A 27,262-nucleotide genomic window follows, 5' to 3' on the forward strand; every position below is an offset into this window, starting at 1 on the left:
AGGAACTGGAAACACAGGGGATCCAGGACAGATGAACCCCTCAGGACTAGTGGTGAGAGTGGTAATACTGGGAGGGAGGAGGGAAGGGGGGGGTAGAAAGGGGGAACCGATTACAAGGATCTACATATAACCTCCTCCCTGGGGGGTGGACAACAGAAAAGTGGGTGAAGGGAGACATCGGTCAGGGTAAGATATGATCAAATAATAATTTATAAATTATCAAGGGTTCATGAGGGAGGGGGGACAGGGAGGGAGGGTAGAAAAAAAGAAAGAAAACTGAGGAGCTGACTCCAAGAGCCCAAGCGGAAAGCAAGCATTTTTAGAAGGAAGAAGGCAACGAATGTATAATGTATATTGATGTATGTGTGGATTGTGAGAAGAGTTGTATGAGCCCCAGTAAAATGATTTAAAAAATTTTTTAAAAACAGGGAAGACATTTCTGTCATGGTGCCAGTAAGAGACCCAGAACAAATTCAGGGCACGTCTATAGGGAGGCCAACTGGCCAAGTATCAAGTTTGACCCAGCATCATCAAGAAGACCGTGGTCTCTGCGTGACAGTTAGGCTGTCCAAGACTCTTGGCCTGTGGCAGGGCAGACCTGCAGCGGCCCCGTCTGACTAGGACTCCGCAGATGGGTTTGGGATCCCACTGTCCTCGATAGCCCACCACACACTGGGTGATGACCCCAGTATTAACAGCGGTTTCCTTTTTAAAAATCTAGAAGACAATAAATGCTGGCAGGAGTGGGAAGAGAGTGGCACCCTCACATTCTGCAGGTTGGACTGTAAACTGGAGCAACAACTACGGGAAATGGCAAGCTACTGCTTTACAAGGCAGAAAACAGAAATACTATATGGATTCCCCGCTTTTAAAAAAACAGTTCCATTGGCATATCATTCACCTCTCATGCACTTCAACAGTGCAATCATACCAGGAAGAGTTGTGCAATCATCACCACAATCGAGTCTAGAACATGTTCTTCTTTCTTGTGCTCATTGTTGCTAGCTCCCCATTTCCCCCACCTCCCTGCCACGACCGGGACACCATTCCCCAGTTACTGAATCCACACATTTACTTCTCTTGGATTTCAAAGGAAAACATACCCCCTGCCGCACCCCCACCCCCACCCCGCCAACAATCTAACCACGACAAAAAGTACTATAGTAGAAAGTATTAAAAATAACAAATTTAAAATAGGTCAAAAAGGAGATAAAATTACAAGGTGCTTAATTTAACCTAACTGTACTTTCCGATGCATTCCTCACCAGAGCAAGCCTATTCACATTCCTGGTCCATGGGCAGAGGGGATGAGTCCATGTGTATTGCCTTTACTTTGGCTTTGTTTTTTTTTAAAGAAACAACTTTTAAATTGGTCAAAAGGGAGATCAAATGATATTACATTTTAACCTAAATTATATCTACTCTAATGCTCGCTGTCTGATAACAAGGCTATTCATATCCCTCAACTATGGTCAGAGGGAATTCACTGGAGGCCAGGTATGGATCCTGCAACTGGATTTTGGGTTTCCACTCTGACCTCTGGAAATCAGGTGCTCATTGTGTCTATTTTCTGTCTAGCAATCACACTAGTACGCATATACCCTACAGATATATGAGCCACAATGAACACATACACAAAAGGGGACCCAAAATGAACCAGAGAACACTCTGCTGTGTAGAGCTTTCATAATCCTATGCATTTGTCCAGTGGGGCGAGCACGGGGCAACTCTCTCTGAGTTAGTGCACCCAGTGGCGTCGTGTGGGAAGGTTCTCTCTGGTCACAGTGAATTTTTTTGTAATAGTAGTTTCACTTGAACCTCATGTTTTGTGATGGCTGACTTAAGAGAACAATGCGCAGCTGTGAAATTTTGTTTCCTGCTTGGGAAAAATGCTGCAGAATATGTTGTAATGTTGAACACAGCTTACAAGGACAACACTACAGGAAAAACTCAAGTGTATGAGTGGTTTTCTCGTTTCAAAAAAGGTGAGATGTTGATTCATGGCAAACCTTGTTCTGGACATCCGTCAACTTCCCAAGCGGATGAAAATGTTAGCTTATGGTGCATTTGGAGTTTGTTCCACCAGGTCAGACTATTAATCAAGCTTTCTATTTAGAGGTTCTGAAAACATTGCGTAACTGCGTGCGACAAAAAAGGCCTGATTTGTAGCACTGGTTTTGCACCACAACAATGCACCTGCTCACACAGCCATTTCAGTGCGCCAGTCTTTGGAATAAAACAGCATGCCTCTCTTGCCCCATGCACCTGACTCACCTAATCTTGCTCCGTGAGACTCCTTTTTGTTTCCGCAAATTAAGAGGAACATAAAAAGACAGAGATTTGACGACATAGAAGAAGCGAAGAAAAAACGAGCCATCTCTTCAGCCATCTGAAGAGATGAGTTTGAAAAATGTTTCCAAGAATGGAATTGCAGATTTGACAAATGTATTAAGTGTAACGGAAAGTGCTTTGAAGGTGATAGGTTGTTTTATTTAAAAATTTAAATACATAGCTTTGAAAGAAAAAAAACCCTTTTTGGGGAGGGGGTACCCCTTTGTATGTACACCCATGTTTACTGAAGCATTATTCACAACAGCACAAAGATGCATGGATGAATGGATAAGCAAACTGGTGCACACACACACACGATACGATAGTACTACACAATGTTAAAGAATAACAAGGAATCTGTGAAACTACTTCCTAGCATAGAAGATTCTAGAAAATAATACTATATGAAACCTCTACTAGAGAAGTCAAGAAGAAGTTTATACTCATGGAAAGGAACATTATTTGAAAATTACCAGGAGTGGGAGGGAAAGAGATTAAATCACAAACAGTACTCACTGCCTCGAGTCCATGCTGACTCATAGTGACCTTGTAGGCAGTGATCCTATAGACAAGGCAGACTGTCCCTGTAAGCTTCTGAGACTGTGACTCTTCACAGAAGCAGAAATCCCGTCTTTCTCCCAAGCAGCAGCTTGTGGTTTTGAACTGTGAACCTTGTGGTTAATAGCCCAATGCATAACCACTACCCTACAAGAGTGTCTAGCAGATAGGTATGTATTAACTAGGGTAAAGACAATAAATATACAGTTAAGGAAGAGGTCAGCACAGCACCATCAAGGCTAGCGGACACACTGGGACAAGTGTGAGAGTTAGAGACAACAAAGGTAAATACTATTATATACCCAATATAGCAATGCATTCTTATTGCTATGTCAGATTCTGACAATAATCCGAGTGGCTCCATAGACAGATAGGGTTGGAATGTGAATATCTATAAATAAACATATGTTGGTAAGTTGGTATTTTTACATAATAAGAAAAGTAAAAGGGTGTTGCTAAAATTCATAGAAACTTTTAGAAAACAACAATATCAAAATACGAAGCTATTGTTTCTTGAAATACCCCTTCTCTAGGTCTATGTGTTTTTAAAGGTGGTATTCCTATCTCTCTAACCCTTTCCCATGGAATTCTGCGTCCTACTGACACCACATCAAAACAGCAGTTTGGGCATCCTCCAGGGATACCTTTTCAATGACCCTTGAATCTGGGGGACAGAAGTCGGACGGGGTAAGATGAGCCTTTGCTAACCACAGAGTGTCACGATGGAAACATCACTGCTCAGTGCAACTCTCCTGGCCTTGTGTCCATCAATGCAACCTTCGGTCTTCTTAAAACACCTTACAAGCAATCCTACACAATCACCCTGTGTTCTCTGGAAAAACTCTACCAAGATGATACAACGAACAAACAAAAACAGTTGCCACAGTCTTCTCAATGGATCACTTTGCCTTGAATTAACTGGCCCAGCAGATTCCCTCAGACGCCACCATCTTGACGGAGCTTTTTGAAGTCCCCCTAAGAAGACTAACACAACGTATTACTCAGAGAGAACTTGCCTGGGTCTATCCACTGACTACACAGACCTGCTTAAACATACTTTGTTTGGAATAAGTCTGTGCATTTATGAACTGGACCGCCAGTAGCAATGTTTTCTGACTTAACCTCTTAAGTACATTAGGCTGCAAATATATGCACGCATGTAGCAAAGCACACAGAGGCAAAGTTATGAAAATGCCAAAGCTCTAACCAAGCAGCTAGAGGAAATGAGGCACCAAGTCTGGGGCTCAGGACCGTAGCCTTGGGATATGCTAAGGTCAAATGACACAGCAAAGTCCCCAGAGACAGTATCTTGTGGATCTCATATTAATAAATCATAAAACATGGAATCCCACAGCGATTAAAACAAGTGGTGAACAAAAAAGAGATTAAAAACAAATGTGTCAAGATTTGGAGAGCCCCATGAAATTCTATAAGCAGAATTTCTTTCTAGAAAGAAATTCAACTCTTTTCTCCTAAGCTAAGTGGTAGCATCCTGAGCCTTTCCAAGTCTGAGATGTATCAAAGAAAGCAGGAACCCCACATGAGAAGAGGTGGCTATTTCCTTTAAAGCATACCTGAATTCAGCCGTTGCTGTAAAGGACTCGTGTTCTGTGATTGAGAACACTAAGAGAAAGCCTTCCCCGCTCCGAAAGTAGTTGTCTCGAATGGCTGCATAGTCCTCCTGGCCCGCCGTATCCAGAATATCGATCTGAACTTCTTCTCCATCAAGAACCACTTTCTTCCTGTAACTGTCAGCTTTGGTAGGTTCATAGTCCTCCACAAACTAAAGAAAGAAAGAGAATGATTGGGAATCAATTAAGTTTTACGGGGACGAAAATCTGTGAAATAAAACCAATAAATGGGGGCTTGGCCTTTAATGAACTGAGTATTTATAACTATCACACTGTTATTGCTGCTGTTAGGTGCCATTGAGCAGGTTCTGACCCACGCTATGCCCAACAGAATGAAACACTGCCCGGTGCTGTGCCACAATCATTAGATACCACTAACTCCAAACCATTATAGACCACTAAAGCCCAACTGAATGAAGCCCTAGTTCAACTTTCCTCATCCAATCCCCCAAATACCTTGGTTTCTCTAATGCCACCTAACAGATGCGAAATCTAGGTCTGATTGTACTCAGACATATCTCTTTTAAAGTGTTCAAGAAACAGTTGTCCATGTAGGCAGCGTTTCTGTTCTGACCTGAACTCTCCCTACAGGGCCAGCAAAGGAGAGTCAAGCAGGGACTTCTCTTGTCACTGTAATCCAGGGGTCCTCAGGGGGCCAGTTCACTGTCCCTCAGACCCGTTGGAGGGCCAGACTATAGTTTTAAAAAAAAACTATAAACAAATTCCTATGCACACTGCACATATCTTATTTTGAAGTAAAAAACAAACGGGGTAAAATCACCCGGCGGGCCGGATACATGTCCTCGGCGGGGCCGTAGTTTGAGGATGTCTGCTGGAATCAAAGCTGTGTTGTCACATGGGTCCAACATCAGCTGCATTGTTCACATTAAGTAAACAATGTAACTTCTGACAGTGACGGGGGAAAGATGGATAAAAGCCAAGCATTACCTTGTTACATTAGAGAACTAGGAAGTTTAGAAGTCTATCACTCGAGAAAAGATCCAAGTTCTTATGGCAACTCAGAAGCCCAATCAATCCCTCCCCAAATTAACTAGTCACGTTGCTAAATAGCTGGTGTATTGTTTAGAAACACCTTTACAAGGATTCCTACCTCCTCCCTTGCACTTGGCCAAAAAGACAATTCGAAGCATAACAAGGGACATAAGGCAGGGCCCCTGCTCATGTAAAAAACTGTTAGTTAGTTATCATCTAATAGGCTATGACTCAAGAGGACCCCATGTGTGCAGAGCGAAACTACTTCAACGAGGTTTCAGGGCTGTGACCTTCAGAAGCAAAGCATCGGGCTTTCAGCTAGTCGCCAAGCGCGCCTCCGTGTACCACCGCGGGGCTCCTTGAACCAACGCTGACTTATCGTGGACCTAGAGGGTGGAACGGAACTGCCCCAAAGGGTTTCCAAAGCTGTAAAGCTTTTGCAGACGAATGATGATGGCAACAGATGTACAAAGGTGTTTGATACAATTGATATACGGATTGCTAGAAGAGCTGTAGAGCCTCAATAAAGTTATTTAATTAAAAAAATCTTTTGCAGAAGTGCACTGCCACATCTCTTGCCTGTATAGTGGCTGGCAGGATAGAACTATCGTTATCGCAGCGGAGCACTTTAACCACTGTGCCTTAGGGGCTCATTCCTTTTCTAAAAGTAGATCTTAGGCTGGTTAAGCGACACAGAACCTTATAAAGCGTGTGCAACCACATTAACACCAATGTGCTCAATGATTCTCTTGGAATCTGGGGAAACGGGTTCAGAAGCTGAGCTGGAGAAAGGACAGGACACTGTTGCAGCCAATGCACAATGGAGAAACTGGTGACGGACTTGCTTACCTCATCATACATAAACTGAAGAGTCAGGGCTGACTTGCCAACACCTCCACTGCCAACCATGATCACCTTGTGGAGAGCCAAGGAGCTCTGGCTCTTGTTCTTGTTGGCAGCCATTCTGCAGGTTTGCTGGGTTGCAGCCGTGGACAGAAGACCCGGTTGAAGAGCTGCCTATGAAAAGGCAAAAACTTAGAGGCAGCCTAGTTGCAATCAAATGGCTGCACGACTTCCAGAAAAGCCGAATGAAGGCATTTCTACAGAGAAGTGATTCTTCTAGGCTCTGAGGATTGATAACTATGAAAGCCATTCACCAGAACAGAGGCAGGGCATAAGGGAAGCCAGGACAAAGGAAAACAAGTATCCAAAGCCCGTGTCACTGGGAAGGTGGACAGAACAACTCTTCACCATGAGGCCGATGACCAACCAGCTCTGAGTCCCCCTGTCCTTGCCCCTACCCTAGGCACCTGCTGCCACAAGGAACCCCAATTCCCACCTGTTTATTTTCTCTTCTGTCTTCTGGCCAAAGATCACACATGCCCTGGTACAAATACCACAAACCTCCATATGGAGTAAGAAGGTGACTTTTAAAAGAAGGATAAACAGGTGTATTTTTTAAAATATCCCTTTATAACATACCATAGAGTTAAAAGAATGAGAACCATATTATTTATATGTTTATAAAAAGCAACACACTGAAATTAAATTTATAAAATAAACTATTCATAAAAAACTGTTTAATCTCATCCAAAAGGAGTTAAAAGGAATGGGCAACAACCAGCAACTTAAGACTGCCAGGTGCTTGCTATTTTCATACTCTGCTTTCTGGGGCACGGCGTGGTCCTGCAGACAGCTCTGCCACCGTGAATGAGCATTAATGAGATCTCTGCCTTTAGCCTGTATAAGTGAACATGCCATGTATCTTCACCTAAAAACGTTTTCTCAATAGTAATTTAAAATCTATACCATGGTATAGTACTGCTGAAACACATAACTGTCCGACGGCTCTTTAATATTTCCTCCCCTTACTATTACGGTCTTTGTTGGGCCTCATTAATCTCGTAAGCCCTGTGTATGTTCACTGGTATAATTAAGATTGTTCAATGCATGAAAGAAAAGATAAAAACCCCTTCAGAAACAGTATAGGGAGTAATGACTCCCTGAGGGTACTGGAAGGTGGGGGAGGGGGAAGCTGATAGCACTGATGACTGTATAACCCAACAGAAGGAAATGAATAACAGAATTGCAGGTTAACAGACACATTGGATGGTGTAAGACATGGCCAAATATATATATGTATTTTTTTATTTTATATATATGGGTTCCCTAGGGGGAGAGGCAGGGGACAGAGAGTTCAAGAAGAAAGAAAATGTTTTGAAACTGATGGTGGTAGTCATTGTACAATTATGCTTCATCTAATTGAATTATGGGCTGTTCTAATATCTAAGTGCTCCCAATAAAATGATTTTTTTAAATCTATACCATTAATGATACTATTATTAGAATTACTAAATGCCTCATGGAGGTTATTTAAATTACTTCTGATAATGCTGCCTCTAAAGTGAGCCAGAGTTATATATAAACAAATAGATTTTGATCTCCAACTAATCATGAGCCTTATAAGAATAATTAGTGCTTGTGATATGGCCTTGTTTAATATTTGATCCCATGAGGGGATCCTTGAAGACATGCGTGCTATAGCAAAACGTGGGGAAGAAAGCACACGGTGCTTTCAGAAAGAACAGGGCTGCCTTCAAACACGCGGCTGTCGAAGTGAGGAGTCATCTAAATCCACGTGACAGGAGCACGCACCCTGTGTGATACAGGGATTACAAATACAGACATCCAGGGTCAGAGAAGTGAAATGAATTAGAGCTGACGTTCTAAGGACCTAGTCTGCAGACGCTATGGATGACAGCGAACGTCTAAGATCCATTTGCAGAATCCACACACGAATAAGGCACCATTGAATTCCCTCAGACTATTGGCCAGGGATGTGAAGTCTTGCCCTCCAGGTGTGTTGTAAAGTGGATTACTGCAGACACAGTTAAGTTAAAATTTAACATCTTACCATTTGTTTTCTTTTTGAGCCAATTTTTTTCCTTTCATTTTACTTAATCATTTTAATGGGGGGCTCGAACAACTCTTATCCCAATCCATACACCCATCCATTGTGTCAAGCACATTTGTACATTCGTTGCCATCATCATTCACAAAACATTTGCTTTCTACTTGAGCCTTTGGTATTAGCTCATTTTCGCCCTCCCTCCCCCACCATCACTCCCTCATGAACCCTTGATAATTTATAAATCATTATTATTTTGTCATGTCTTACACTGTCCGACATCTCCCTTCACCCACTTTTCTGTTGTCAATCCCCCAGGGAGAAGGTTATATGTAGATCCTTGTAATCGGTTCCCCCTCTCTACCCCACCCTCCCTCCACCCTCTCGGTATCACCACTCTCGGCACTGGTCCTGAAGGGATCATCAGTCCTGGATTCCCTGTGTTTCCAGCTCATATCTATACCACTGTACATCCTCTGGTCTAGCTGGATTTGTAAGGTAGAATTGGGATCGTGATAGTTGGGGTGGCGGAAGGGGAGGGTGGAAGCATTTAGGAACTAGAAGAACATTGTATGTTTCTTCATTGCTACACTGCACCCTGACTGGCTCATCTCCTCCCCGCGACCCGTCTGTAAGGGGTGTCCAGTTGCCTACAGATGGGCTTTGGGTCCCCAATCTGCACTCCCCCTCATTCACAATAATCTGATTTTTCGTTCTTTGATGCCTCCTGATACCTGATCCCTTCGACACCCCGTGATAACACAGGCTGCTGTGCTTCTTCCATGTGGGCTTTGTTGCTTCTGAGATAGATGGCCCCTTGTTTATCGTCAAGCTATCTTTTGATAGCCAGGCACCATCAGCTTACTTCACCACATTTGCTTATGCACCAACTTTGTCTTCAGCGATCGTGTCAGGAAGGTGTGCATCATAGAATGCCAGTTTAATGGAACAAAGTATTCTTGCATTGAGGGAGTACTTGAGTGGAGGCCCAATGTCCATCTGCTACCTCAATACTAAACCTATAAATATGTGCACATAATTCTATTTCCCCATTCTCATATATAAATATATTTACATATATACATGCCTTTATTTAGACCTCTATAAATGCCCTTTGCCTCCGTTTTTTCATCCTACTTTCCTTTTATTTTCCTCTTGTCCCACTATCATGCTCAGCCTTCATTTGGGTTTCAGTAATTCCTCTCGGTTACACTGCCCTTGATCAAGCCCTACCAGGCTTCGTACACCCTTCTCACCACCGATTTGGATCACTTGTTGTTTACTTGTCCCTGGGTTTGTTAACACCACTTCCTTTCTCCCCACCCGCCTCCCATGTCCCTCCAGAATTGTTGGTCCTGTTGTTTTCTCCTCCAGATTGTTCATCCAGCCTATCTTATTTAGACAGACCTGCGGAGATAATAACATGCACAAAAAGACAGAGCAAAACAAAGCAAAAAAAGAAAACAAAACAATAACAACAAAAGCCAATGACAAAGAAACAACAACAACAACAAAGAAAAGCCTGTAGTTAGTTCAAGGACTGTTTGTTGGCCTTTAGGACAGTTTTCCGGTATAGTCTGATGGGGTGGCACACCCTGGCCCCAAAGTCTGTTTTTGGTATTCCCTGGGGACATCATTGCTCTGTTCCCCTTGCTGTTCTGTTCCACGCCCTTAGTGTTTTGCCTCAGTGTGGTGGGATCAGATTCGGGTGGAATTCCCACACTGTCTCCAGTGTTGTACCCCGTAGGGTTATGGGTCAGTAAGGGATGTCATGTCTCATAGTGGGGCCGACCAAGTGGTCTTCTCTGTGGATTGGCTGCTCTGGGAATATCGTCGTCAAGGCTTGGTGGGCCAGGATGTGCTCCACTCTCTCTTCTTCCCCTTTCATTTGCTCCTGTGTGATCTGATCAGACATGTCCCTCTCCCTGAGCTGCAGCCTCAGTGCTGTCCTCTGAAATAAATTCTTCTGGGGGGTGGGGCAGGTGTCCACGTAATTGGGATTGGGGTAGGCCCCTCAGACCTCTCCACTGGTTCCCTACTCCATGCTGGCATGTTGCATTCACATCTTGGAGCACCAGGTTGAAGTCTGGTCCCTCTTTCCCTGTGGAGATAGAAACAATACCCTCCCCTTGGGTGGGTTAGTGCCCTGTTCCCCTGCTACCCGTTTCTTTTTTGTTTTTCCTTTCCCCCGGTCCTTTTTAGTTGGCTACCATATACATCCCTGGATTTGGTCTGGCCCCTGCCATATTACTTGGCCCTCACCCCGGGTATGTTTGTATACAGTAGCTTTTTCCCTATGTCCCTTTTGCAATTTTTTTTAAGCTTACCTCAGCGAGCTCATGTTGTACTTGTCCTTTTGTGCTTGGCTTACTTCACTTAGCATGATTTCCTCCAGTTCTTCCCATGCGGTGACGTGCTTCATGCATTCATCACTGCTTTTTAGCAATGCGTACTACTCCATTGTATGTATGTGCCACAGTTTTGTAATCCACTCATCAGTTGATGGAAATTTGGGTTGTTTCAAACTTTCTGCAATTGTGAACTGTGCCACGATGAACATTGGAGCACAGAGGACTGGCCGTGGTTTCTTTGTTTTGCCTCTTCTGGGTATATGCCCAGTAGGGGGATTACTGGGTCGTATGGTAGCTCGATTTCCATGTGTTTTAGATATCGCCAGATCGATTTCCATAGTGGCTGTACATACCTACAGGTCCACCAATAGTGGATGAGAGTTCTTGTCTCCCCACAACCCCTCCAACACTTGTGGTTTTTTTATTTTTTGAATTGGGCTATCTTTGTGGGTGTTAGGTGGTGTCTCATAGTTGTTTTAATTTGTATTTATCTTATAGCTAAAGATCGGGAACATTTCCTCATATGTTTATCGGCCATTCGGATTTCTGCCCCTGTGAAACTTCTGTTCAGGTCCTTTTCCCACCTCCTCAGTGGGCAGTTAGTTTTTTTCTTTTTGGAAGCTAGCAGAGTATTATAGATTTTAGTAATAAGGCCTTTGCCTAATGTGTCATTGCTAAAGATGTTTTCCCAGTCCATGGACTCTCTTATTACTCTCTTGGTGAATTCTTTCGATGCACACAGGTGATTTGTTTTCAGTATATCCCACTTGTCAATTTGTGACTCTTCTGTATTTGTGTCCTTCCCTATTTCTGAAAGTCTATGTAGCCCCTGTGCCAAAGTTCTCAAGTTGGTCCCAATTCTCCTCATTGATGGCCCTAATAGTTTGGGGTTTTAATTCAAGATCTGTGATCCACCTTGAGTTTATTCTTCTGCATGGAGTGAGATAAGGGTCTTGCTTCATTTTTCTGCAGATAGATATCCATTTTTTCCAGCACCACTTGCTAAAGAGGGCATCCGCTTCCCATTGGATATTTTTTGGGCCCTTATCAAAGATCAGCTGTTTATATGCTGATGATTTTATTTCTGGGTTTTCAGTTCTTTTCCATTGGTCTGAGTATCTGTCATTGTACCAATACCATGTGGTTTTGACAACTGCGGCTGAATAATACGTGCTAAAGTCAGGTAAAGTAAGCCCTTTCACTGTTGGACAACTCTTTTTTAATATATTCAAATTATTGAACTGCATGGTACATGAATCACGTCAAAACTGTTTTGTTTTGTTTTGTTTTGTTTTTAAGAGAGCGGAGAAGGCCTGGCATTGTGTAACATAAAGTATTTCAAATAATAAAATGTAACATATACTTGGAGCTTATTCTAAGCCAAGTGTCACTGTTTAATTTCACCAATTTGCACAGGAAAATCTATTTCACGTATGCACCACAGCACAGAAAAAAGGACATGGCTGTGGCGTCTCACACGTCCAACTCTGGCGCTCCCAGTCTGTTACATGGCACAGACCAGCTATTCACCTTCTCTGAGCCAATCATTTCACCTATGAACATTAGCAACCCCGCCACCCACCATGCAGGGTTTTTAGAGGCTTTCATGAGATGGCATATGTGAAAGGCCTAAGCACATTGTCTAGCATACAATAGGAGCTTAATAAATGTTGGTTTCCTTCCTATCTAATTTAATGTGAAATGTTTACCATTACAACAATATGTATTTCTTTTTCCATTATTGCTTACGAGATAACTTGAAAACACCTCTACTCTGAGAGTACACACACAACCTTGGGCTTCAGGCTGAAACTCCTGAATGTGAGAAGAAGCATAGCTATTCCGAGGGCACAGAGCCGGAGGTCCCTGGACGGATGTTCGGATCTCTTGCCTGGACGCTCAATGAATGGTGGGCTGAGACTACCACATACTGTAATGCTCTCCTTGCTTTGTTATGATATGTACTAATGTGGAGGTGTGGTCCTGCCACTATCAATGAATATTATTTAAAGTTTTGCCCTGTCACTAACCCCATTGTTTGTGTAAGTAATGTCCAGTCACATAAGAGTTTAATCTGTATAAGTCAATAATTCAGATACTGCTGTTTGTAGCCAGCCTATACTGTATAATTTCCTGTTCTCAACAGTGTATTAAATCCTACACGATTGTTATGAGCTATGAGGGCAGCTGAAAACTTAGATCAGTAAATTCTATGAATGGCCAGCTATTGAAATAAAAATTCGAAGGCTTAATAAAAAAATGCTATACCATTGACAAAATCAATGACACTACCAACAGAATTACTTTTATGCCACAGAGGGATTTATAATGTTTTCTTTCATAAAATGATAATTTTGTCTGTGAAGTGAACCAGAGTGGGGAGCGGGGAGGGAGGGGAAAAAATAAGGAGCTGATCCCAGGGGCCTAAGTGGAGAGCAAATGTTTTGAGAAGATGAGGGCAGTGAATGTCCAGATGTGCTTTACACAACTGATGTGTGTATGGATTGTGATAAGAGTTGTATGAGCCCCTAATAAAATGATTAAAATAAATAAATAAAGTGAACCAGAGACCTATATGAACCACAGATACACGAACGGATTTGGGGCTCGAACTTAACTCTAGCCCCAACCTGTGAACAATTAGTTCTTATGCCGTGGGCCTGCCTGACGCTCGTCCTCATGGAGAAGAGATGAGTGAAGATGTGAATGCTCATCAAAGTGTGGTAAAGCAAGCAGATGGTGCCGGCCGTCAGAAAGAGCAGCACCGCTGCTACGTTTGAACCCACTGGGGCAGCCGCTGTATCAGCCACCTTACCAAGGGCCTTCCTCTTTTTTGCTGCCTCGACATTACAAAACCCGATGTCCTTTTACAGGAACTGGGTTCCCATGAACACACACCCAAAGAACACAAGCGAAATCTTGCCATCGTAATTTCTAAGAAGCATCTGTCTGTACTTCCTCCAAGACACGTGTGTTTGTTCTTCTGGCAGGTCGCAGTACAATCAGTGTTCTTCACCAACACCTAACTTAAATGCATCAATTCTTCTCCGGTCTTTCTAATTCACTGTCCAGCTCACACATGCTTATGAAGACGTGGAGAATACCAGGGCCTTAGCCTCAAAGTGACAGCCTTGCTCTTCAACCTTTCAAGAGATCTTGTGCAGATCTGCCCAATGCAACACACATCATTTGGTTTTCTTGGCTACGGTTTCCATGAGCACTGACTGGGGATCTGAACAAGATAAAATCCTTGATAACTATCTCTTCACCACTTATCATGATGTTGTCAACTGGCACAATCATGAGGGTTTTTATTATCTTTACATTGAGCTGACAAGGTCTATCTGCTTGATTGAGCCCAAGCCAAGGGGAGTTTCCCCTGAAAATCTGTAATGACCACACTCCCACACAGCCAAGGACCACGTCCAGAGCAATCCCAGCTGGAAGAGAGCGACCCCCAGTGGAGGGAATCTGAAAGGGAGCATGCACCTCCCACGGCCAATGTCCCATCACTAAAGCACCCCCAAGTCCAAACCACCACCACACAAGCACACTGAGACTCCAGTGAGCAGGCAGGTACTACAGTACTACTAAACCAATCTTAACAAAGTCAAGATCAAAATATAAGAAACATGGTCTTCAAAGAAGGCTGGGCGGATGTGAAAAAGCACTACTCTGGACAACAGAAAATCACATAAAAATAAAGTTATAAGGTGCTCCAGTGACACGGTGGGCCACCAGCTGAGCTGCTAAACTAAAAGGCAGGCTTCCCTATGAGACTGAAGTTTCGGAATATGAAACGATAGCCGGGCACTTAACTACTGTGCCAACTGGGTTCCCTTGCCCAGTTCCTGACATCTGTTCATTGAGATAATAACCTCCTATTCATTTAATCATTGAATTCACTGATTATTGCTGTTATTGTAGAAGTATTCTAGAAACACAGTCTTTGCCCACTAAAGAAACTCAAGGTCTACAGGTACGGACAGCATAGTAAAATAAAGGATTATAGTTGTTGATGTTGTTGTTGCCCGGTGCCATCAAAACAGTTCCAACTCATACAACATAACAAAATGCTGCCCAATGCTGTGCCAACCTCACGAGTGTTGCTATGTTTGAACGCATCATTACAGTCACTCTATTAATCGACGTCATTGAGGGTCTTCAGGGGTTTTTTGCTGACCTTGTACTTTACCAAGAGGAGCCCCGGTAACATAATGGTGATGAGTTGGACTGAGATCACAAGCTCTGCAGTTCAAAACCAACGGCCGCTCTGAAAAGAGAAAGACGTGGCTTTCTGCCTGAACAGTTACTTACAATCTCAGAAACTCATAGGGAAGTTCTACCCTGTCTTACGGAGTCTCTGTGAGTCGCCATCAATTCAGTGGCAGTGAGTTTAAGTTTTTGAGGCTGGTTTTCTCTGGCATTTCTGGTATTCTCTGCTTTCAGCCAGCATCCTTCTCATACCACATCCTCTTCTGATTCCAGCTTGAATTTCTGGCATCTCCCTATTAATGCATGGCTGCCATTGGTTTTTAATTACCTTCAGCAAAACTGTACTTGCATATGACATTGTCTTATAATGTCTGCATTCTCTTGGGTCACTTTTCTTTGGAATGGATACAAAGATGGATCTCTTCTAGTCGGTTGGCCAGGTAGCTGTACTCCAAATGTCTTTCCAAAATTCTTGGCACAAAGCAGTGAGTACTTGCGGTTTTTCATCGGTCTGCTGCAATACTTCACCTGGTATTCTATCAGTTCCTCAAGCGGCCTTTCCACTGACACCTTCAGTGCTGCTTGAGTGCTTCCGTGCCATCGGTTTTTGACCATGTGCCACCTCTTGAAAGGGCTGAATGCTGATCAATTATTTTTGGTACAATGACTGCATTCCTTCTATCATCTTTTGACGCTAATGAGTCCCGCTGAGCGAAAACTGCGCCGGACCCTTCCACACGTTTCCCTCCCACACTATCTTGCTCGCAGACTCTCCAGCCCCCACGCTTTCCCACACTCGCCCAAAGCCTCCTGTGTGTATCAAAATGCATGTTACCCTTTCATTCAAACTTGCCAATCAGGAGGATACACGATGTTCTCCCAGCCCCAGCCTCCAGTCTCCACCCCAGAGGATCGGTCTACAAGCGCATTCCTGTGTCAGAGCTGGTCTTCCATCCTCGGGGAGGCCCGGCAGGCTGTGTTTCCCAATCAAGCCTGTTCCTTGATGCTCTCTGAATCATGTAATACTTTGCCCATAGAATCTTTAACTACGGTAACTCGAGGCTTGATTTTTTTCTTCAGTTCTTTTAGCTTGAGATATGCTGATCAGTGTGTTCTTGTTTGACTCCCGGTTCTTTGTACATTTCATTACATATCTAGCTTTTGGTCTTTGTCTTCTCAAGCTACCCTTTGGAAATTTCTGTTCAGCTCATTTACTTCATCATTGTTTCCATTTCCTTTAGCTACTCTATGTTCAAGACAAACTTCAGAGTCTCTTCTGATATCCATTTTAGTCTTGTCTTTTATTCTCTTTTTAATGGCATTTTGCTTTCTTCCTATATGGTGATCTTGATGTCCTCCCACAATTCATCAAGTCTTCTGTCATCGGTGTTCAATGCATCCAATCTGCTCCCAAGATTCAGGTGGGCTATGCGCAAAGTCATATTTTGGCCCGGACAGACTTGTTTTAATTCCCACCCACCACCCTTCTTCTAGGAACTGCTGTCTTCCCTTATCCACATGGTTATTACAGAGAGGGCATGAGGGTGGGTGAAGATAAGACATGCCAGCTTAATGTGTGGCTTCCATCCCTTCGATGAAATTAATCACTCCAAAGGAGGGCATCTGACCCACGCTAGGACAATGAGTCTTATTTCTGATCACAACACTGAAATGAGCATTCATGCCGCCCTTCTTAGAAATCGTACTCTCCTCTCTGCCCTCACCATCCCTCACCCCACCCCATGCTCACTCAAGAGAAGGCCTTGCCTCATTCCTGGAGAGAACTGAACCCACAGAGCACATGGTTGCTATTATTTATGGACTGTCTCTCCATAGGAGGTAAATAATGAGAATTTTTAAACATTGTTCAGAATATAAGCCACGTCACCGAACAATTTAGGTAGAAATTGTTAAAAGGGAACCTAAGCTGGATGGGAACCCAAGACCATGGCTAAAAACAACATAAAACAATAATTTTTAGAAAGAAAGAAACATTAGGGCAATGTTTAAGATTTTAGACTTTCTCAGAGAGTACTGGAAAGTCACAGAATTACTTTAAGCAAACTGATGAACCTAACTGGACTTGCATGTTGAAAAGATCTTTCTAGCTAGGAAGGCCAGGCCTGGGGCTCGGTGGTTCTCAACCTTCCTCATGCCACCACCCTTTAATACAGTTCCTCGTGTTGTGGCGACCCCCAACCGTAACATTATTTTCGTCGCTGCTTCACAACTGTAATTTTGCTACTGTTATGAATCTTAATGTAAATATCTGATATGCAGGATATATTTTCATTGTTACAAATTGAACATAACCACAGCTGAATATAAAAAGACTGATCAGCATCCAGATTAAGTACCCATGGTACAGATTTTTTTTGTAGTAGTTTATGATTTTACAGTACATGATTTTACATTTACCCAGTAATTATAATTCATGAGGTGTCATTTTACCTCCAATACTGCTGCTATCAACACAGTAGCTGCCTTTAACAGAGTAGCTGCTTTCAGCACAACAGCTGCTTTCTACACAGTAGTAGCTCTCTACACCTGTGTGACTGTCCGCATAAGTACTTTATGGCGCCAACTCTGCCACAAACACCTGTGTTTGTACAGGGTGTATGTGATACACGATGTGGGTGTATCTGCATGTGGGGGGACCCCCCTGGAGACGGATAGAGGAGCGGTGTCTCGGTTCCCAAGACCATCGGAAGCATGTTTTTCCCCTGTGAAAACAGGAGACCCTGTGAAAGGGTTGTTGGATCCCCAAAGGGGTCGCAACCCACAGGTCGAGAGCCTCTGGTCTAGGGGATGGCAGTGGACATGGGGACAGTGGACAGATTTCAAAGCTACTGTTAGTAGCCACAGTCGAGTCATGACCCTGCATGTTAGAGGGCAGAGTCACGCCGCGGGGTTTTCTCAACGGTGGCTCTGATCTAATGTTTATGGAAGCAGTTTATTGGGCCTTTCTTCTACAGAGTTGCTGGGTGGGCTTGAACCACCAGCTTTTAGGTTAGGAGTCAACAAAACAGCACGTGCCACCAGGCTCCTTTCAGAACTTGTAAGGAGGTAAAAATGGGCACATAATTTGAGACAGAAAGGCTTAATATGTATTAGTTGAGGCACCTCATTGACTAAAATAAATTCCTAATACTAGCATCAGGAGTCTCTAGGTGGAACAAATAATTAAGTAGTGGCCTTCTACCCAAATGTTTGGAGTTTCAAAGCCACCCAAGGTGATGTGCTTGTGAAGGTCACAGTCTTAAAGGGTGGAATGGGGTTCTCCTGTGCACCTCTGGGACTTGGTGAGTCAAAGTCAACTCGACAGCAATGGGTAACAGGAACAATACGATCGGTAATAAGTCATACAGACCCTTTCCTGTTTTTGTTGGGTGGGGGAAGGGGGAGGCACAGGGCGCTCACAGGGGTGGAAAGACAAAAGGAAAGAAAGACACTGGCTCATAAATGAGAGCATTGGTGGGGAAAGAGTCGAAGCAGAAAGCAAAAAATATGTCCGTTTCTTTTGTCAAAATGCTGGCTTTTCAACTCTGCCTAATGGTGACTGAGAAGTCTTGCATGGGATTGTGACCAACAGACAAAAGATGTTTCTCGGAGGAAATCATCATCTGAGGTTGCAAACTAAGGCTGTTGGTACAGATACACTTGAATCACCAGATGTTCGCTATACGAAAGTATTACAGTCTCAGACAGTTAGAGATAAAAGGAAACTTTGAGATAATTTAATCAAAAAAACCTTTCCTTTTATATTTATAGAAAATAAGGCTCAGGGGAGTTACATAACTCACCCAAGGTCAAGTGGCAAGGCCAGACTCAGGCTCAGGATTCAGACCACTTTCTTTGCATCTGCAGACACCTCAGAAAGTGTTCCTAGAGTCTAACAGAATAAAGCTCTTCTTCCATCTAGATAATTAAAATATATAAGGGTTTCAAAAGAGAACTGAAGATTTGGGCCCAAGGACAGACAGGGTCTCTTACATTTTTACCCAATGTTTTCTTTTTAAGAATACACAGATGAATAATGAGTAGTTTAAAGTTGGCACCCAATCAAATATTTGGGCAATAATTTTTTACCAACTTGTTTTAGGGTTGAAAAAACTTAGCTATTCCCTTTGGTTTGGGAACCAGCAAGATTTCATTTTCAAAGCTTCATATTTGGCTAGTTAACACTAGCATCTAACAATGAAGAACCAGAAGAAAGAACATAATGCTTCCAATATTAAATGCTTCTTAAAAAGTTTCTAGATGATTGAACTAAGATTGTTACGATGTCTCTACGAGCTCCCAATAAAATGATTAAAAATTATTTGAAAAATGCCTCTAGAAGGGTAAAAACTTCAGCTGTATTTTAATCTCTACAGTACTACATATTTTACCAAGCATCTGGGGGAAAGAATTCCCAACGCCTGATCTAAACCTAAAAAGAGAAATGGTAGCAGCTGGTCTACAAGAAAGCTGATGGTCTCCACTGACCCCCACATGCAGTCCTCTCCCGCACTGCAATGGATGTGTTCTGTGTCGTAGCAATGGCGTGTGTCACGCTCAAGATTCAGCAGCTTCCGTCTTGCTCATCCGGACTCTCAGACTCATCCTGACTCTCAGACTCATCCTGACTCTCAGATGGGTTGTTATGAGAATGTTAGCTGCCATATTGTAAATGGCAATATGGAAAGGACCACACAAAAAGAACTGAAAAGCATCCAATGCTGAGTGAGATGTCTTAAAAATGGACCCTCCAAACTGTAGGCAACTGGACATCCTCTTACGGAAGGGTCGCGGGGAGGAGATGAGCCAGTCAGGGTGCGATGTAGCAACGATGAAACATACAACTTTCCTCTAGTTCCTATATGCTCCCTCACCCACCCACTATCATGATCCCAATTCTACCTTACAAATCTGGCTAGACCAGAGGATGTACAGTGATACAGATAGGAACTGGAAACACAGGGAATCCAGGGCAGATAAACCCCTCAGGACCGGTGGTGAAAGTGGTGGTATTGGGAGGGTGGAGGGAGGGTGGGATGGTAAGAGGGAACCGATAACAAGGATCTACATATAACCTCCTCCCTGGGGGATGGGCAACAGAAAAGTGGGTGAAGGGAGATGTCAGACAGTGCAAGATATGACAAAATAATAATTTATAAATTATCAAGCGTTCATAAGGGAGGAAGGAGCGGGGAGGGAGGGGAAAAATGAGGAGCTGATGCCAGGGCTTTAAGTGGAGAGCAAATGTTTTGAGAATGATGAGGGCAATGAATGTACAAATGTGCTTTACACAATTGATGTATGTATGGATTGTGATAAGAGTTGTATGAGCCCCTAATAAAATGATTTAAAAAGAAAGAAAACCATACAGGCAAGAAGGCAAGGACTTTATATATTCAAAACCTTGAAAGAAAAAACAGCTAACCAAGAATCCTATATCTAATAAAGTTATTCCCAAAATTTAAAAAAATAGACCCTCCAGTCCCAGTTAAGTTTTCAGCTGATTGCAACCACAGGAGAGAGCCTAAGCTAGAGGGACTAAGCCAAACTGCTCCCACATTCCAGGACTTCAGAAACTGTGTGAGATATAGCTATTTTTTCATACTGCTTACTTTGTTATAAGTTTTTACATAAGAGTGGAAGATTCATCCACATGGCCAACGTTAGAGGAAACTGGCCACCCAGTACCAAACTACTCTATCTCCATCAACTCATGCACTATCTCAAGGTAAAAGCACATAGGTCGGACTATTCTAATGGTTGCTATGCCAATGGTAGGAGCCCTGCTAGGGCAGTGGTTAGGTATTGGCCTGCTAACTATAAGGTCAGCATTTCAAAACCACCAGCCACTCCTTGGGAGAAAGACAGGGCTTTCAACTCCCGCAGAGTTATAGTCTTGGACACTTGGCAATTCTACCCTGTCCTATAAGATCAGTATGAGTCAGATCTATTCGACAGCAGTGAGTTGGATTTCATTTACTAATTAACAGAATATTTTTCTGTATTAGGATTCCAAATAATACAACTCCAAAGGACATTCATCTATAATTATGATAGGGAACAGTCAAGGAAATTTGACAGCTTCAGTCTTGTCATCATTTACCACGATGTTGTCTACTTTCCCACGTATTTGGATTTTTGTTTTAGAAATGCACAGGGGCAGCTCTACCCTGTCCTACAGAGTCACTATGACTCAATGGCAGCGAATTTGGTTTTTGGTTTCATGTCAAGATATGCTTCACAGTGAAGGTTGTCAGCATATTGTCATGTTGCAAATGAATTTTCCTCTAATCCTAATGCTGAATTCTTCTTCATATAGTTCAGCTTCTTGGATTATTTGCTCAGCACACAGATTGAACATGTATGGCGAAAGGATACCATACTAACACACACCCTTCTTGATTTTAACCCTGGTTCTGTTTAAACAACTTCCGCATGAGCACAATTAAGTGCTTTGGGGCTCCCCATCATCACAACAGCACCCACATGTTTTTATGATGCACACAACCAAATGTCTATAAACAGTTAATCAATGTAAGTAAACATCTTTCGGTTATTCTTCGACATCAGCAATGAAGCTTCATTCTGCATCCTTTTCTGAATCTGGCTTGAGTTTCTGGGCGTTCCCTGTTGATACACTGCTGCCATTGGTTTTCAATGATCTTCAGGAAAAACTTTACTTACGTGTCACATTAACTAGATCGTCTGGTAATTTCTGCTTTCTGTTGGGTCCCCGCTCTTTGAAACAGCCACTATTACGGATTTCCTGCTAGTCGGTAGGCCAACTAGCTGTCTTTCAAATGTCACAGCACAGACAAGTGAGCTCAAGTGGTGCACACCCATTTTTTGAGACATCTCAATTGGTACTACATCAATTCCCGGAGCCTTGCTTGTCACCAATGCCATCATGACAGCTTGGAATCCTTCCTTCAATACCACCAGTTCCTGATTACATGCTACCTCCTGAAATGGCTGAACTGTCCAACTCTTTAATACAGGGAATCTGGTGGATTCCCTCCTCCTTCCTTTGATGTTTCCTGCATCACTCCATGTACTCATTGCTGTCACTGTAGCTGAGGGGTCCTGGTGGCATATTGGCATGTTGGTTACACATTGGGCTGTGATCCATATGGTCGGCAGTTCGAAACTACCAGCAGCTCCTCAGGGGGAAGACTGGGCTTTCTATTCCTATAAAGTTATCATCTGGGAAACCCACAGGGGTCGCTATGAGTCAGCACGGACTCAATGGCAGTGAGCTTGGTGTTTGTTTGTTTTAAGCATTGTTGTCAGGTGCTGCACAGTTGGTTCTGACCCATGGAATGAAATGCTGCCCGTCTTGTGTCATCCCCAAAGTGCTCTGCTTGCGCTCACTGTTGCTCTCACTGTGTCAGTTCATCTCTTGCTCCTATTCATGGGCCTTTCACTCGGCCTTCTCCAGGATAGAACCTCTTCTGGTAATATGCCCAAAGTAAGAGAGCCAGAGTCTCACCATCCTCCCTTCTAAGCAGTATCTGGTTGTACGGCTTCTGAGGCAGATTGGTCAGCTCTTCTGGCAGCCTATGGTACACTCAACATGCTTCCCAATGCCATCATTCAAACGCCTGTCATTCTTCCTGTCTTCCTTATCCGATGGCCAGCTTCCGCACGCGTAACAAGCAACTGAAAATCCCACAGCTTGCACAGACGCACCTTAGTTCTCAACGACATAGACGCACCTTAGTTCTCAACGACGTCTCTGCTCTTTAGCACGGTCTGTGCAGCAGAGTGGCTTGATGCCGTGCATCGTTTGATTTCTTGATTGCTGCTTCCGTGAGCACTGACTTGCACCAAGTAAAATAAAATTCCATTGTAGAATCCTTTAATAGTTCAACTCAAAGCTTGAATTTGAGTTGTGTCACAGGAGCACATGAAGGTCTCAAAAGCTTTGCATCATATATGAGGGGGTCACCCCCCAAAACACAGGATCTTATTTTGCCCCCAAAAGCTATGTATTGAAATGTTTTTACAAAACAACCTAATTATCTTCAAAGTACCCTCCATTACACTTAATACATTTGTCAAATCTGCAATTCCAGTCTTGGAAACATTTTTCAAACTCATCTGTTTGGGTGGCTGACAGGACCTCCCTCATTTTTTTCTTCACCTTTTCTAGGTCGACAAATCGCTGACCTTTCATGTCCCTCTTCATTAGTGGAAACAAAAAGAAGGGCAAGAGAGACGTGCTGTTTTTTGCCCACAACTGGTGCACTGAGATGGCTGCGTGAGCAGATGCACTGTCGTGGTGGCAAAACCAGTCCCCCGTCTGCCACAAATCGGGCCTTTTTAGTTGCAAACTGTGACACATTTCAGAGCCTCTACATAGAAAGTTTGATTGACAGCCTGACCTGGTGGAATGAACTCCTAACGCGCTATCCCCCTCACATCACATCTGGCTTTTGGGGGGGTACCTCCCTGGTATGTCATTCCTCTACGTTGAAGAAACAGCTCTTCCCCACTCTTATCTTGCATGCCTTCCATCGGAGGGGCTCATCTTCCAACACTACAGCAGACAATGCTACACTATTCGTAAGGTTTTCACTTGCTTGTGTTTTTCAGAAGTAGATCACCAGGGCCTCCTTCATAGTCTGTCTTAGTCTGGAAGCATTACTGAAACCTGTCCACCATGTTGATACGTGAGACACCAGTGGCCTAGCTTCCAGTGTCATGGCAACTTGCTATAACAACACACTGACAGATAAGGGGGGGGTGGTGGTGCACACATTGACTAATTGTATCGCTGCCATCAAGTTGACGCTCCTAAGAGCTCCTAACAACCTTTCCCAGGCTTCACAGTCCACAACTTCCCCAGCAGTGCCACCAGGGCTCTTGATGCACACACAGATACCCGTATTAATATTCCCAAGTAACAGAAGAGCTGAGGAACTAAAGGAGACAGCTCACTGTTACGTTCTCAAGGACAAATATTTATCTACTATTGATTCGATTCTTAGAAGCTCTCACTAACTTTAGACATATCATTAAAGAGTACTCATTGGGAAGGGGCAACATGTTTGGTAGAGGATCAGCAAAAATTAAGGGAAACGCTCAATTAGCTAGATTCGGGCAATAGCTCCAACGGTGACCTCGAAAAGATGGTGAAGGACCCGGTAATTACGGGTTAGAGATGAATACAGGGTAACCCCCATACCATTGGTTTGATCAAGATCGGTGCTAAGCAGATGATCTGAGGCTCCTAGTCGTCTCCCCCACACCCTCTCTCTCTCCTCACCCCCAAGTGTTTGGGAACGAGTTCTATTTTTCAGGTTACTTTGACTCTTTGATCTACCAGCATGATTCATTGTGCGTGTGTGTGTCTGTGTGTGTGTGTGTGTGTCTTGTATGTCCAGCAGAAGGGACTGTATAGAAGTAAATGGAGCCAATTAAAGCGCGGCTCGTCTTATCACCTTGAGACAAGGTACACTGGAAAGCTCAGGAAGGTTCTCTTCCAGTCTCGTAGTTCTACGTGGTCGCATCCACTAAAACCCTTCACGTGGGATGAATGTTCCCAACCAAAGATGCCTCGCTCACAACTTTCTTCCCACTCCTACCCCCTATCCCAAACCCAATGCCATAAAGAGCAATTTAAATCGTTTGTGTTTCATTTAACTCTTAACTAACAAGTGAGGTGGGTATATAGTGCGATGGGTACGACCATTATCTTTAAAAGGGGGGACGAGGGGTAGTAAATTCTGGTCTTTGAAGAGGTGAAAAAATACGTGGTGGATCATACCACTAGCACGGTTTCAAAAACCAGCATCAAACCAAGGTCTTCAACTCCAACATCCCTGTTGTGCCCAACAGGCAATGCTAACTTTCATGGTCACTACATCAAGCCTGCTTCAAGTTTGGACATCTAAGCATCTCTCACTGCTTATCTTACAAGGCCATCATTTACACTGGTAAAAGAGACTCTCTGCCCTTTGATAACTTGTGTCCACTATCCATCCCCACTCCTTCAACAAAAGGAGTGAGGTCAGAAAACCAGGACGAAGCAGAAGGCTCATTGTTCAACAAGGGGGGTGGGGTAGAGGCAGGTAAAGCAAATGAGCAACCAGCCAGGTCTATGCCCAAAGTAGTCCACAACCCACAGAGACTTCTCAAAAGAGACCTGGGTGCATCGAAATTCTGTGTTTCTAATACGAGGGGCTTCAAGAATTATGGGGAGGGGTGGGTTCCATCAGCCTGGAGTCCATTTTTTCCATGAACATCTTGAAGCCCACCCCCATGCACCTGCGAACGAGCACGGAGAGTACTGCTTAGATTAGTAATCCCTGCGACAGACAACCTTCATGAGTGGTTCAGAGAGGAAGAGACGTGCCAACGCCTGGCTCGGGCACAGGCCAAGCCCACGGTGCTTCCTACAGAAAGCATACTGCATTCGTACCAACCCTTATCAAAGAGGAACTAAGGTGGGGCAGGGAGAGAGGGGCGGGGTGGGTGGCGGGGGAGGGGGGACAACTTTGCGCTCATTCACAATACAGGGCAAGCAGCTTCGGGAACGTGACCTCTGCTCAGCACAGGCTCCGAAGGTACTAAGTTTCGGCAATACTTTGCAGCCCTTACTTTGCCCGCCGCGGCTACTAAAGGAGCGAGGAAGTGGACCGTCCACGAGCTGGAGGCCCCCAAGGGCAGGAAGTGGAAGCAGAGGCCATTTGTGGGGAAGGAGCGGCAGAAGGGAGAGGCTGGGCCGCCTCCCCAGGGCCCTCGGGTGCAAGTGCGGGCCCGGGCGCGTCGCTGCCGCTCGAGCACGGGGCGCAAGCCGGCCGCCAACTGCCCAGCAAGCGCGGGCGCCCGCAGCCACGGGCGCAGGGCGGCGCACCCACTTCCGCAGCGCGCGCCCCACCCCCCGGAGCCCCCCGTAAGGGCGCGGCAACCCTACCTGGGACGCGCCCCGCGCCGCCTCGGCCGTCCGCACCCGTCGCGCTGCGCTCAAGGCCGCTCTGCCCCCTCTTGCTCCGCGTCTCGGGGCCGGACCCCAGCCGTCCCCCTCCGACTCGTCATGGAGCAGGCCCGGCTCGCCTCCACACCCCCCTGAGCGCGCGCCCGGCGTCGCCCGGGCAACCCCTCCCCGCGGGAGCGCGCCCACCCTTCCGCCCCGCCTTCTTCCCGTAGCCACGCCCACCCCGAGGGCAGCAGTCAATCCGAAGCGGAGCTTTCCGGGCGCGGAGGAAGCTAGGCCAATGAGAAGCCGCGTCCGCGGCAGAAGGCGGCCCGCCGAGCGGCCCCGCCCACCTCCACGTCCCCCATTCCCGGGGCGCCCGCGGTGCACGTGACCGCGCGGCACCGGAGAAGCTGCTGGCCCCTCTGCGGACTGGTCTCGCCGGCGGGGCGTTGGGTTTTAGACCAGGGCCAGCCCAGGGCAGGGGAAAGCAAGAGGGAACGTGTTAGATAGGCTTGACCAATAGGAACCAAGGTGCTTACTTTCCTGCGGTGTCCGTGCAAGGGTCCCCTGGGCGGGGCCCACCAGGCCCACAGCTGGCAAGGCATGACATCCCATGAGCAGAAATGCAGTTGCTGGACCAATGTCTAGCAATAAGGATGCAAGTCACCCCCCAGGACCAGATTGCAGTCCTAGCATAGCCTTGAAGCCGGAAGTGCGGCGGGCAAGCTCACCAACAGGTTTTCACCCACAACTTGACCCTTTCCAAAACTGGGCGCTTGTCATATTTCATCCAAATAGGGCTTTACTTCAGATTGGCTTTCCTAACTTACTGCCCCTTCCTAGAGATGACATTTCCGCACCAGCAGGTGTGCTGACCCTGCACGAACCCCTAGCCAATCACATGGTAGCACCTTTGGTTAAGTATCCGCCTTTATCATCGGAGGAGGAGGCCTGGTGGTGTAGTGGTTTACACCTTGTACTGCTAACTGCAAGTTCGGGGGTTGGAACCCACCACCTGCTTTGGAGGGAAACGATGAGACAGTCTACTCCCTGTAATGATTTACAGCCTTGGGAACCCTGGGGAGTAAGTATTTTCCCATGCCCTATTGAGTCACTGTGGGTTGGAATCAATTCGATGCCATTGCATACAATCTCAGGAAGGGAATAATCTGAGTCAGTTTTATGTCTGCAGCTGCTAACACATACTTTTCTCCTTGTTGATAAGTATGCATTAAGATAAAATCCAAGCCTTATTACCAGAGAACATTATGGCAGATACCATTAGGTAAAAATGTAATATCATTTGATCTCCCTTTTGACCCATTTTTAAAGTTAAGTTTAAAAATAAAAGTGA

The 27,262-nt window shown here is 44.7% G+C and overlaps 1 protein-coding gene across 1 annotated transcript in view; it reads right to left on the minus strand.

Moving 5' to 3' along the window:
- RALB (RAS like proto-oncogene B) overlaps positions 1-26,017 on the minus strand; it is a 34,143-nt gene extending 8,126 nt beyond the window's left edge. Inside the window, exons 1-3 of the mRNA XM_004711877.2 lie at positions 25,906-26,017; positions 6,363-6,530; positions 4,464-4,672 (exon numbers count right to left, since the gene is read on the minus strand). Coding sequence (XP_004711934.1) covers positions 4,464-4,672; positions 6,363-6,476 — 323 coding nt within the window. The 5' untranslated portion in view covers positions 6,477-6,530; positions 25,906-26,017. The remainder of the gene's footprint in view (positions 1-4,463; positions 4,673-6,362; positions 6,531-25,905) is intronic.
- Between the last annotated feature and the right edge of the window lie 1,245 nt (positions 26,018-27,262).

The sequence above is a fragment of the Echinops telfairi genome, unplaced genomic scaffold (assembly GCF_000313985.2).
Source record: "Echinops telfairi isolate 266 unplaced genomic scaffold, ASM31398v2 ScPeMD7_15;HRSCAF=58, whole genome shotgun sequence".
NCBI lineage: Eukaryota > Metazoa > Chordata > Mammalia > Afrosoricida > Tenrecidae > Echinops > Echinops telfairi.